Below are 14,164 nucleotides of genomic sequence, written 5' to 3' on the forward strand. Positions count from 1 at the left end.
GAAGTCGAACACCTTTGGGCTGAGGCTTGTTGGGGGAGTGGCGTGCCTCCGGGCATTTACTGATGGTGCTGGGCTTGCTGACTCAGAGAGCAGATGAAGAAAGCTGGCCACGTTTGGGTGGAGGCTTACTGGAGGAGTGAGGAACCTCTGGGCACTTACCAGCAGAGCTAAAAGCTTTGAGCCACTTGCCCAAGCAGGGCAGAGGCCTGGCTAGCCCAAGAGGCCCTTGGGTGAAGGTGAGGCCCAGAGAGTCCTGCCTGCTGGCAGGGCTGAGAAGAGGCTGTCCTGATTGAAGAACTGCATCCTGAGGCTTCCTGTAACCTATGACGTCCCTAATAAACCCCAGAGCTGTGAGTATGGTCCGTGAGTTCTGCATGACCATTGCAAGGAATTACTGAACTCAACAAACAAGTAGTAAGCACTGCAGGAGGGATGGCTGGTGTCCAAATTGATAAAACGGTTGGAAGACGGAGAAATACTTCCATTAGCCCATGTAAACTATCACATAATTCACAATAAAACATTTAAAAAAAGAGAGAGAGAACTAAAATAAATAGAGAGAAATACTGTTAACTGATGGTACATGGAAGGGATTATAATTTTTGTAAATGAAACAAAATATATGATTTGTTGAATGTAAAACTGATGATCAGTAAACTTTCACTCAATTCACAATAAAAACTTTTTAAAAAACCCACAACTTTCACTCTGTTTCCCCTACTAGAATACATAAGCTCCATGAGAAATGTCTCTCACTCGCTACTGTATCCAGAAACCAACAAATATATGGAAAACATGAAAAATACATTTGCAGTATTTTGCAATTACAAACAATGAAGCAAAAAATAACCTGTGCATGTGTGTTTTCAGTGTTGTAAATGTCTATTCGATCTTAGAAGTGGGATTGCTGGATCACAAGGTAAATGCCTATGTAGTTTTATCAGGGATGCAAATTTCCTTCCAGAAATTTGCATTTCCACCAGCTAGCATGCATGCTCCCCCACTGCCTTGCAAACAAAATGTGCTGCCATATACATATTTTTTAAATTTTGCATCTTATATATGAGAAATTGTATCTCAATGTTGTTTTCATTTACATTTTATTGAATTTGAGTATGTAACCACTCCTCACTTATTGCCATGGTTTTGTTCCAAAGACCAGGGCGTTGTACAAAAATGGGCATTACGCAAGAATGGAGGATGACGGCATCTGATCACAAACTGGAGGATGACTATATTACCTAATTGCCAAACTCCATCATTACCTAAGTGCCAAACCACTGAGAATCTCGGGCTAGCCAAGCTGACACATAACCTTAGCCATCACAGCCAACCTCACTCTTGCCTGGAACCTCAGCATTTGTTAGAGCCAGAGGTACAGCACTAGTGCACAAAATAGGTGGACAGAATTGTAACTACTGTCATGAATGGAAAGTGTCAGATAAAGAGAGAGCCATTAAGTGAGGTATATTTTATATGTATAAGGTCCATTTTTATACCTTTTTAAAATTTTATTATTCAAGTCTTTCCCTCGTTTCTATTGGATTTTGGGTCCTCTATCAATAACCATCACTCAATTTTTAGTTCTTGATGGATATTTGAGATTAATAATAAAAAAATTTTTAAAAATGAAACTCATTGCCTTTAAGTCACGTACGACAGTGATTCCGTGTGTTACAGAGCAGACGGCTTCACAGGGTTTTCTTTATGGAAGCAGACAGCCAGGCCTTTCTTACATGGGACTGACGGATGTCCTGGGTGAAGGGCACACTTCTCATCCAGATGATGGGCTCCAATGTAAGTGAAAGGGGGTAGACTGAGAAACTGAAAGATATAAACAGGCTGAGGAAGATCATTTCCCAGGTCCACATTCTCTCTTGGGTAAAGTCAGTCACCCACATTGAGTGAGGGCCTCTGGGGAATCATGCTGGTGGGAGCACAGTGGGGAGGAAGGAACAGGCGTTCTTCGGCTTCCCAGCCTAATGGGAGGTTGGCCGACCCGAGGATGTTGTATAGAAGGTTATGAGGGTGTTGTGGCATAGGGGCAAAAAGAAGGGGGTGCGAGGGCCCAAGACTTTGTGTGGCCAGCCTGAGCTACTCTGATGCATACTAGCGGGCTTCAAAAAGCTTGTGGAAAATGGAAAATAATTTTTCCACAAACTTTTCGAAGGCTGGGGTGGGGCAGGGACGAGCAAGCTCTGTTGGACACATGCATACCCACACACAGGGAAACGAGGGTCTGAACACATGAAAACACACCATCCTAACACAGAAAGAGTGCTGCCAAGCACTGGAACCACAGGCACACGAAGTACTCCAAAGGGACGTCAGGGTTTCCGTGAAGCATTTATTGGCTACCACACAGCAAGGTAAGAAACACAATGCCCCCAAACAGAGGCTGAAATTGAGCCACGGGACACTGTTGGATCGTTCATTTAGAAACTCCCAAAGATGGTCCCAGCATGTCAAGATTCCTGGTAGCAAAGGTTCAGTTTGCCCCCAGCTTGTCTTCTGGTTTACCACTGACATTTGGGCGACAGCTGTTGACAGACACAGCCATCCTTCTGTGGAGAGTGACAGAAGGGCTGGGGCCAGAGTCCCTGACCTGTCAGCACTCCCTCCTGATCACACATCCTCATCAGACTTCTGACCAATCCCACGCTGGTGCCCTCCCCCTGCCCTGGCTTCCTCTTCTCCAACAGGCACCCACCCTCAGAGTGGCCTTTATTCCTGCATTCACGGCCAGCGGCCACCAGACAAGCCTGTGCACAGTTCTCGGGAGTCCACCACGGACTTCTTGCTGTGTCTCTGCCCACCTCCAAATTGTCAGGACCAACACTGTCTTAAGAGCCTTTGTCTGCAAAGCCTGACTCTCCACTCCAGACTGTCCCCAGCAGAAATGTCCTCATTTTCTCCTGAGGCCTACGTGATTCGAGAGGCAGATGAGTCTTCAACGCACTGTCGCAGCTGAGTGAAGTGGAAATGTCTTCAGAACCAATAAAGATCTCTGCTCTGTGGCCTGTAGTATCCCCTTGGATGGAAAAACCATTTCAAAAAGACATAAGGCCATTTGTGTCTCTCCTTCTGGGCCATGAACGCTCAGTAACTTGAAGGGCAAGGGCACCAAAGTGTGGGTGCCATGGAAGCCAGGACTGGCTGTCCCCTCCCAGTTTGGCACTGGACTATTTCCCTGACATGGAAGGGACAGCAGCTCCAGTAGTGCCTCAGTCATCAGAGAGACTGAGCAGCATTCAGGGGCCCATCACGACTCTCCTAAGACAGTGGACGTCCCCAGGATGAGGAGCTAAACGCTGCAGTAGCCTCATGCTAGGAAATGGCCCAACATCAGGCTCGGGCCAAACACAGCACAATTTTGTGAATGTCTAGACATGCTGATTGCCGGGAGAACTGCTCAGAGAGTGATGGCATTGGTTCTGGGCACTGCAGGGTCTCTCCTGGCCGACATGAGAGTCCCCAGCAGGAAATGGTGGTGCTGTTGGAGAGGCAGATGCCATGGCAGGAGGAGGGCACCGGCGTGGGGTTGGTCAGAAGTCTGAACATTGCCAGCTGCGTTGTGTAACATCCTCTCCTTGTGCTCCTGCGTCCTCACCTGGAATGTCAGACCCCTACTTCAACCTCCTGGGTGGGCTGTGGAGACAAAGAGTCCCTTATGACATGGGACGTGAGGCAGACGGCTCCTTCTACAGGGCTAACTAGAGGAGCCTGGTAGTGGGAAGCCACAAGGAGAGGCACTGGGGAAATGTAAGGCTGTGAGCACCACTTGGTCCCAATTGTCACTGACTCATGAGGGTCAGACCCTAGAGGAAGATGCTGGCACTAGACAGAACAGTAGGTGAGTCAACCTGTCCAGACATACAGCCTTCCTAAGAGAAGATCCTTCCAATGCTCCTAATAGCTGACTTGGTAGCAGCAGGCATTTTTCTGGCATGATCCTGACGGCCTTCCCGTCTTAGGAACCATGCTTCTGATTCTCTGGCATTAAGATTCGGTCCCGGTTTTGTTCAAAGAGTTCTATCATTTTCTGCCTGTCATGGTCAGCCTCAAGCACCTGGAAATTAAACACATGGATCAGAGCTTAGCATCGCACTTTCTTCCCCCAGGGCTAGAGGCAGTCAGGCTGAGACACAGGAAGGCCCAACAGCCCAACGTCACAGATGGGTGAAAAGGAGGCTGAGAGCAAACAGCTCGCAGGTCCAGCTCAAGTCTATATTCACAACTAGATGTTTCCTCAAGAATCCACTACCAATGGCCCTCACAGTTCTATACAGTCCCATTTTCTATAACAAGGAAGGAAAAATATGCTTTGCTTCTTTAACACGCCACCACAGGAATAGCCTACTTTCCTGCAATCTCCCTGCAGGGACGGGCCATGACTAAAAGTACATGTGAGTGTCAGAGGACCTAAGGAGATGTCCCCAAGGCCATGCACCCCTCAGACCCCAGACTGTGCACACACACATTCTAACCACTTGCCTAACACGAGTCAGCAATAGCAGGTTAGGGAGCGAGGAGATGGGAGGTGAGGAAACACCAACAGGCGAAGTCCTAGCCTCGTCAGTTAGAAGTGATGCATGTTCGCAGACAAAGGAGGATTACCAGAAAGAGCAAACACGGGAACTCGGACACTAGTCGTCTGGGGCAAACAGGCCGACACACCTCAGCACCTTCACTGCCAGAGCCCAGAGCGGCAAGCGGTGTTCCTTCTATGACCTGAGTCATCGAGAAACAGTGACTGAGGCTCTGTGTCATCGCTGAAGAGTGGAAGGCCACAGCAGAAAGACCACCATCCCCAACAGTTAAAACCAAAGTCCCAGTCTAGAAGCTTCGGTCACCGGAACTGTTCCTTCCTCGGTAATGCTGGGTAAGAGAGACGTTCCTGAAGTCACCGGGCAGGATGATTCGGGGAAGGATGACTTGGGGATAGATTACCTTCTCCTGAATCTCCAACTCACTCTGAGATTCAGTCCAGATGTAAGGACCGAGAGGGACAAGAGCCCCTTCCCACCCTACCCACCTGTCTCCTTCCAGATTTTCAAGCTCTGAGGGACTGGGAGCCACCCCATCAGCATTGGCGACCTTCCCCAGGTGGCTTCTCCTTCTGGAAAAGTCCCCACCCCAGGAGGAAGCCTGACTTACCAGCACTGGGGCCGCCACTGGGAAGAGGCTTCCTTTGAGCAGCCACTCCTCATAGAGGTTGTGGATGGAAACCAGGTATTCCTATGGGGGGCCACAGAACAGGCTATCAGGGGCAGGGAGTGGGGCGCCCCTCCTACCAAGGGAATTGGGCAGTTGGAGCAAAGTTGTCCATGACCACGGGGCTGTGAATTGACAAAGGAGACCTGCAGGCATCCACCGGGAGCAGATGGACAAAGGTCCTTTTATAGCTGACGTGCAGGGAGATAAAGCTGGAGAGACAACTGGGGCCCAGTCATACAGGTCCCTGCGTGCCAGGGGGACTTCATCTTCGACAAGGGCATATGTCTAAGGCCCTGCTGGAAGACTGCCTGGGTAGTGGAGGGGGTGACTTTTCAAGGGGGCTGGGGGTGAAGGAGGCAGGGCAACAAGCACAGCCCAGAGTGTGCAACCAGCATCCTAACTAGAGGCAATGTGCCCTGAGCCAAGACCCAGAGAGCGGAGGGCGAGGATGTCTCTCCACCCAGCACATATGGCTGAACTGCTCAACGCACTGGGCATGTAGCAGTGGGCAAGCAACCTTGACCCCTGGAGGGGAAGGCAAAGCCCTTCAGGGGGTGGGAAGGACATGCTCTGGGGTCATCTGGCAGGTGGGTTCAGACCATGAGTCAGGAACCACAAGACATGAAGCAGATCTGGGATGTACCCAGGTCTCCAGCTAGAGAGGAAGTTCTGAGCTGACCACCCACTAGTGCAGTTCTCATTTCTTTCACATGGTGGAGACAAAGTCAGTGGGTACCGGGTGTGAGACGGCTCTTACCAGTGGGATGATATTCTCTTCTTCCCTGCATCTCATCTTTAATCTCTGGTAACAGGTCTCAGGAGTGGTCCGGAGATAGACTACAGAGAAGCAAAATCACACAGTGCTAATGACTTTGCTCCTGGCTTGGAAGTCAAAGCCAAGAGCTGAGGAGGGAGCCAGGCATGCATGAGGGGTGAGACTCATCTGCCGGCAGCACCAAGAGGAGGGATGGGCCGGGACCAGCACTCAGCTCAACCCGACAAGCACACTGACTCTCAGACTCTCAACCCCTGACTGAGGTCCCCTTTCTAGGTCCGTGAAGTGTTTCAAGGACCATTGTGAGACTGGGTGAGCTGCTAAACAAACAGCTTAGCCCAGGATCTAGTGCCCAGAGGGTCCCAGGAAATGTCCTGGTAGGTTCTGTTCCCAAATCCTATCTGCCCTAGGGAGAAGGCTGAATTAATTTTAGGAAAGAATCGTGGACAGCACGTGCCCTGCGTGCTGCCCCAGCTGGTGTGGTACCCAGTCAAGCACAGTCTCCCTGTGCCCAGAGAGGGAAGTCAGGGGGACCCATCTTACCTATCAAATCAATGGACACATCAATGTTGTTCACGATCCAGTCAAACCATTCCGACAAAACCACATAGTCCACTTCAGGCATCTTCCCACTGCAAGGAGAGAACCCACTGTGGGAAGGGCCTTGCTCACCCACAAGGCAGTTGTTGGGCTGCACCCCAAGGATCTGGGGTGGCTTTCACTGGAAGGGTATCACCAAGAGCCCCAGGACAGATTGGAATCCAGGCAATATTGTGTGCCTAGTGATGACAAGATGCACATGAGACCAGATTTCACATGCTGCCTTGACATCTCTGAGCCTCACAGGGCCCCAAAGACCTAAACATGAGGTCCCCTGCTTTCCCCCACAGCCCACCTCTGCTCATCCCTCTTTCACCCAAACCAGCTACACTCCTCTCAGTCCTCAGCAGCTTCCACTCCCCGCCAGCCCAGAGAATTACTCAAACAAAGCAAACACATCCTCCCCTTGGGAAGCCCATGGAACTCCTGTGTGGCTCTTCCTGCTGGACAGTGTCCTCCTCCCCCGCTGTGCGTATGGGGGACTAAGAAACTGCTGTCAGTACCATCTGTCCAGTGTCTGGCATCGTGTGCTCAGCCACCTTGGTGAGGATGCAGAGATGGTCAGAACACAAGGACCACTCCTGACCTTCCCTGCCAGCTCAGTGGGAGAACTCGTTTCCGATTTGAATTCACACATGCAGGCTGGGCAATCTTGGCGTGTTTGTAGCAGAGCCTGCACAGACGTTGGCTGACATGGACCTGGATTGTACGGTCTGCACTTGGAGCTGGTGTCCAGTGAAGGGTCTGGATGAAGGCATGGAGGAATGACTATCCAAAGACAAGCACTCCTAGGTACGTGAGTAAGGGCCATGGAAGCTACACTTGGAAGCCCCAGAGCTGGCTGAAGTTTGCCTGTGTTTTCTCTCTTCCACTGTACTGCAATGTCCCTTCAACTGATGAAAGTCCTACATGAGGATTTGACATCACAAAGGCTCCCAAGCCCCCATACTGCCACAGAAAAAAAGGGCCCCTTAGCAGGTCCCAGAAGACCTGCCCTGATAGGCCATGCCTGGTTCCCCGTCTTCTCCCAGCACACTCATGGCTATTCCTGCCATTTCTCCAGCCCCTCCTTAGCCTTTGTGGTGGGAGTCATAGAATGGTGCTGTAGGATAAGCACTGGACCACTAACCACAAGGTCAGCGGTTCAAACCCACTAGTTGCTGTACGGAAACGCTATACAGGGTCACTATGAGTCAGAACCGACTTGACAGCACTTCACAACAAGACCCTTCACTCTTGCTATTCCCTTCCCAAGACACTCTAACTACCATGTCTGCGCCCAAACAATCCCGCTCAGCCTTTGCACACAAACTTGAAGCCCCCAGGTCCTCACCAGACGGGCAACAGTAACTCAGACAAAGTCCTCCCATGGCAACTGTGTCAGCCTGGGTCCTGCCCATACTCCCAGCCCCACGTGGTCAGGTAGGTCTGAGAAGAGGGGCCCCACACACAAAAACTGATCCCCGCTCTATAAGAAAGGGCCGGGGGAGGCATGAACCTTACTGGCCCAGAGCTGCGCCCCCTACCCCCACCAACACCTCACATTCACAAATCCCAGGGAAAACAGAAGAAAAATAAGGGAGAAGAGCGTGGCTTTTCTGCTACCGTGGAGCATCCTTGTTCCTAAACTCTAAGGTGGAAGGGCATAGGTGGTACCTAAGTGCTGGGTGCTGAGTCAGGAACTTCAAATGTGGGGCTCCCCAGAGGCAGGGACCATTGTGCACATTTCACAGAGGGGAACACTGAGGCCCAGGAAGAGTTACAGAGTCAGTCTGTGGGTACTTTGGACACCAGACTTAAAGGCTTCAAACACACTATTGTAAGGCAAGCAGCAAATTGGCACACAGACCTGTCTTACCTAAGGTGCCCTGGTGTAGCTCTGTAGGTTAGCACTGGACTGCTAATTGCAAGATCGGTAGTTCAAACCCACCAGCCGCTCCTCAGAAACTCTGTATAGGGCTGTTATGACTCAACGGCATTTTAACAACAACATGACAGACAAAGAGGGATTACCTTGAACACAGAAAACTGGGACATCACAGAGGAAACACTACATATTTCAAAGTTTACAAGTGTCAACGGACAACTCCCAGAAAAGACGTCAGACGTCAGGGGAAGTGCGCAGCCTAACTGATACCCAAGGAGATGCTAATTAAAACAAGAAGCTACAGCATTTCCTGTTTCTAGTAAGGTTTTTGTTTCATTTTGCTGTCGAGATTATGCACAGCAAAATATGCTGATGTAACCGTCTCTACTGGTACAATTCCTGGTGCGCCAGACTGCAAAGCTGTTCGAACAGCAAGGTCGGCAGTTCAAGCTCACCAGTCGCTCCTCAGAAACCCTGTATAGGGTCGCTATGGGTCAGATCCGATTCAATGGCACTTAACAACAATAACAACACTGGTACAATTCAGTGACAGCGATTACATTCTTCCAAGTTGTGCAAACATTCTCATCTTTCTATTCTGAGCTGTACCTCCTCCATTCACATCAATTCACTGCTCTCTAACGTTCCTATCTAATCTCTGGAGTTGCTGTTATGCTGTTAATTTGATCCCACATGGAGAACGATCAGATGAGTATCATGCTTAAGGCAGACCTTTTTTTTTTTTTTACTAGTTAAGCTCAACTACTGTTTGGATTTAAGAAGACTTCAGGGGATATTTTTGCTTTACAGTTTGAAGATTATTTCAGGGCAATAGCTTCAGGGGCTCCAGAATAATCGGGAGACAATGAGAAATTGAAATTCTATTGTGTGTTCCACCACCACCAGCCCATTTTGATCAGATAAGTGTTTTCTGAATTGATTTTACCCAAGGTTGGTAGGCTGTAGAGGGCAATCTGATCTCCTGCTGATGGTTATGAAAATGTAAACAGATGCAACCTTTCCAGAGGACATTTGGACAATATATTTATACAGCAAAAACAAAATAACTACAATAATAAAAACCTTTAAGACAACAAATCAATTTCACTTCTAGGGATTTACTTGTGATAATAATCACAGGTGCTCACTGTAGCACTGTTTAAAATACTGAAGAAGTACATCTTGGCACACCTTTATAACAGGAAGCCATGCAGTAGCTGAAAGATGGCATCATGAAACAATATGTAATGACATGGAAAATGTTCAGTATTATGATATCCAATGAAAATAGCTGGTTATAGAATTGTGGGGTCACCATGAGATGGAATTGACTTGTTGGTCGCTAACAACAACATAGTACAAATAGTATGGCCCCAGCCACATTTTTAGAAGTATTCACCCACATGCTTTTAAAACCCCCACACATACATACACAGCTTTCCTCGGAGCTGTTAGACTATGGAAGAAACTGTTTTCTTTGTATCTTTCTGTATTTTCCAAATTTTAATAACAGGTTGTTTTGTTAAGTGCCATCAAGTTGACTTTGACTCAGAGTGACCTTATACAGGGTTTCTGAGGAACAGGTGGTGGATTTGAACTGCTGACCTTGTGGTTCGCAATCCAATTGCCTATCTCACAGCACCACACCAGAAATCCTTTAACAACATTGTTGTTGTTGTTGTTGTGAAGTGCTGTCAAGTCAGTCCCAACGCACAGTGGCCCTGTAGAGGGTTTCCAAGCAGTGGCTGATGAGCTTGAACTGCCAACCTTGGGGTTCAAACCGACTTTGTAGTCTAATGCATTAACCCACAGTGCCACACCAGGACCCCATTAACAACACAGGAGTTCTCAAATCAGTGATGAGGTCATAACTACATATAAACAGTGTTAACTGAAAAAGAGAGAAAAGAATAAAAAAGAATGCAAGTGTAAACACGGGCCCTGATGTCTCTCCAGGCTCCTTGAGGGCTGAGCTGAAGGACTTGAGAGGACCTGTACAGGGTCAAGAGATGCCAGAACAGCAACAGCTGGAGAAAGCAAACCCCTCAACTGTTGTCGAACCTCAAAGGCCCAGGAGAGGAATCCCCCGCTTTCAGCATCCTTCTCTGAGGCAGAGAATCCTGGAGTAACCGTCACCACGTGGCTCCATTTCCACTCACTCGGAACTTGTTCTCACAAGACTGGCTCCAGGGAGAGTGGATCTGATTCTGGACTAAGTACAGAAGGGGGAGCGGGAGAGTGGCCCAGTGCAGGGAGAGGGGCAAGGGCTGGTCCCCTGCCCAGAGCTCTGCAAGTGTGTGCAGTGCAGGGCAGCCCCAACAACAGACCAGGAAAGATACCCTCTCCTACTCCCTGAGACCACCAAGACACTCTTGGCAGAGAAGGCTGTTTGGGATAGCAGTGGGGAGAATTCAGTACCTGAGAGGTCAGCAAGGCAGCAGGGGCAGTCTTGTGTCCCTGCCTCCTGGAGGGGTCTTCAGGCATCAGAGCTCAGCAAGGAGATCAGAGCAGATGAACATGGGAGGACCACCAGCACTCCCAGGATAACTGAAAGGAAGTTGTATGGGGTGGGGGAGAGTGGAGGACTGGGAGGAGGCCCTACAACATTACACAGGAAAGGTTGAGCTGATGAAATTCAGGCAGTAACATGAAGGGGTCAGCTGCTATGATCTGGAGACAGGGCTTGCCTCCTTTCCCCTTTTCTTCCTTCTTAAAAGCCTCTCATTACTGATTCATGGTCCACTTCACCATGCCAAGCACTTCAGGGAAACCTGTCCCCATCCCCAAGCTTCAGGGAAAGCCAATGGGCCTAAAGGAAATCCCATCTCCTGGCCCAGGAAGCCAAGGTGAGCTGATCAGTGCAGGGCAGCCCCTGATCAAAGAGGCCCAACCTAAAGCAGGAAGGCTCAAACGGATTGTGCAGAGGCTTATGAAAAAGATGCTTCCTCAAGTTTAGGGAAAAGTCACTAGCAAGCTACATCCTCCAGTTCCTCCAGTTAGCAGGTGAAAAGTCTGGAACCACCACAGTAATTTTGTCACCGTGAGGGAAGCACACTGTGGACATAAACACAACAAAGAGGGGGAAACCAGAGCGATGAAGGACCAGAGCCACTCAAACACTGTCATTAATGGTAGTAACAACCTCAATGCTCAGCCTATTCTGAGTCAGGTTTTAGCTGAGCTGAGTAGCTAATCTCCAAGAAACCAAACCAAAATCAAACCACTCTGCTTTCTTGGCATACTTTCCTCCTCTGGGAAAAGATGACCTAGAACAAAACTGACTCCAAAGGAGTGAAGATTTCCAAAAAGGAAGCTTCTCACCAGTCCCTCCACTTCTTAACCACATGCACAGCCTGACGGGACAGAATAGACTTGCAACTGGGGGGAGGGGGGAGGGGGGAGGGAAGGCAGTATAACTCACTCAGCAGCTAAAAGCTGAAAGGCTGGAGGTTCTAATCCACCCAGAGACAACTTAGAAGAGAGGTGTATTTCTGACAGAGCAGTCACTGACATCCCTATGGAGCCCAGTTCTCCTCTGACACACCTGGGGTCACCATGAGTCGGACTCAGTTGACTCAGTGGCGCCAGGTTTTCAGTGGCTTGGAGAAGGAAAGCTGTCCCAAACCACTGGGGCAGCTGAACTGCACCTAAGACCTGCACATATCTGCAAGGTTCAAAAGACATTTCCTATTATACCCCAGAGCGGAGAGAAGGCCCACAGATCCAACAGCGGACTTCCTGACCACAGCCCAAGGTGACAGTTGTTGTTAAGTGCCATCAAGTTGATTCCAACTCATAATGATCGTATAGGGTTTCTGAGGAGCAGTTGATGGATTTGAGCTGCTGACCTTGTGGTTCCCAGACCACTGCTGACCCTATAGCACCACACCAGAAGTGACGGTAGCATGGCATTAACTAAAACCAAGCCAAAAACCATGGGGAGGGGACTCATACTGCAGGGTCTCTGGGGCCTGAGAGATGCTGCTGCCCTTAAAAATCTGCTTCAGGGCTCAGGACACAAGAGTGACTCAAGGCCTCCCCTGTCAGCTCCCACCCCCACCAGGATAAGGACACAGTGCAGACCCTGAGGGCAGGGTCAGTAGGCCAGTCTTCAGAAAACCTTGCAAGGCTGCCAGGAGCAAAGTACTGGAAGAGGCTAGGGGAGCCGGGGCCAGCAGGAAGGGAGGAGGAGCTGCCCAGTGTCCAAACACCAGGTCTTAGTCACTGTTCCCAACCATTGGCGGCAGGTGATTTCCCCAGGGAGTGGCAGGCCCACTCAAGGTCCATTCCCTTACTTCTGTTCTTAGAGAACGCGACCAGTCTTGCATTCAGTTACCCAGCCCACAGGCTGGGGGGCTTCCATCACAATTGTCTGTAGTCTTTCTCACTGCCTTCAGCTTTTCACTTCAGCCGGTACCCACACCGCAGAAGTTCCTGTCTTCAAGAGACTCTGTAACCAGAATCTTCCTCTTCAGCAATCAATACAACCTTCCCAACCCCCAGGGCCATAATGACATAGTTGCTCTGCCTGTCCAACCTGACTGAGGGCCCAACAAGTCCACTCTCCCTCAGTGAGTGCTGCCTTTGCATTCCAAGAGGTGGACTTTTCTGTGAACCTGAGCTTACCACTGCAGACCGCAAGGCCACACGGCCTGAAGCTGGACAGCCACCCGACCCTGCTTTTTGAAAGGGTTGCCCTATCCCAACATGTTAGGAAGGTTTTCCTTGAGCCTCCAGAGAGGGGACACAGTTTACACACCCTCCACACGCCATCTAGTGGCTACCAGGATGGGGCTGAAGCCCAGCAGGTGGGAACCAATACCTCGTATTCTGGGTGCAGGCTGAAGGTTCAGCCAAACTCAGCTCTCTACTACATTTGGTTTAGACACAAAATAACAATGCTAGGAAATTTTCTAACAGCTGTTTCTCTCATCTTTGTACTGACCTAACAAGAGACCCTCAAGGAAGTATTTTCTCTGTGGGTTTACACAGATGCAAGATGTCACAATCTATCCCTAAGGATTCTTTCTTCTACAGTCAAACAGACGCAAGATGCGATAGCCTATGACCAAAGGGTCTTGATGCTCAGCATCATCAATAAATCTTTACAATGGATCCCCCATAACAGTCAAGCTTGAGAAAGGAATCTTAATAGCAGGTTCCTAGAAAAATCTGTCCTACAACCATCCTGTAATTAACTGGTGGTAGTGGTGGTGGTTGTGTGATACCAGTTGGTTCCAACTCAGAGAGACCCTGCATAGGCTTTCCAAGGAGTCCTGGTGTGGCGCTGTGGGTTAATGTGCTGGCTGGACTGCAATGTTGGTTTCAACTGCAAGGTCAGAGGTTCAAACTCACCAGCAGCCTCTCCTTGGGAACCCTATACAGGGTCCCTATGAGTCGGAATCAACTTGATGGCACTTGACAACAAAAGGGTTTCCCAGACTGTAAATTTTTATGATGTTGCTGTTGTTGTTGTTAGGTGCCATTGAGTCGGTACTGACTCATAGCGACCTTATGCACAGCAGAACGAAAACACTGCCTGATCCTGGGCCAACCTCACTATTGTTGCCATGATGGAGTCCATCAATGCTGCTACTTGGCCAATGCATCTCGTTGGGGGTCTTCCTCTTTTTCTCTGACCCTCCACCTTACCAAACATGATATCCTTCTCCAGTGACAGGTCCCTCCTGACAATATGTCCAATG

General features: G+C 49.4%; 1 protein-coding gene across 1 annotated transcript in view; it reads right to left on the reverse strand.

The window, feature by feature from the left end:
* Positions 1 to 3,970: 3,970 nt before the first annotated feature.
* Positions 3,971 to 14,164, reverse strand: part of TK2 (thymidine kinase 2, mitochondrial) — a 29,203-nt gene continuing 19,009 nt past the window's right edge. Inside the window, exons 7-10 of the mRNA XM_006863634.1 lie at positions 6,536 to 6,624; positions 5,975 to 6,054; positions 5,158 to 5,238; positions 3,971 to 4,069 (exon numbers count right to left, since the gene is read on the reverse strand). Of these exons, the coding sequence (XP_006863696.1) occupies positions 3,971 to 4,069; positions 5,158 to 5,238; positions 5,975 to 6,054; positions 6,536 to 6,624 (349 nt within the window). The remainder of the gene's footprint in view (positions 4,070 to 5,157; positions 5,239 to 5,974; positions 6,055 to 6,535; positions 6,625 to 14,164) is intronic.

The sequence above is a fragment of the Chrysochloris asiatica genome, unplaced genomic scaffold (genome assembly GCF_000296735.1).
Source record: "Chrysochloris asiatica unplaced genomic scaffold, ChrAsi1.0 scaffold00055, whole genome shotgun sequence".
Taxonomy (NCBI): Eukaryota; Metazoa; Chordata; class Mammalia; order Afrosoricida; family Chrysochloridae; genus Chrysochloris; species Chrysochloris asiatica.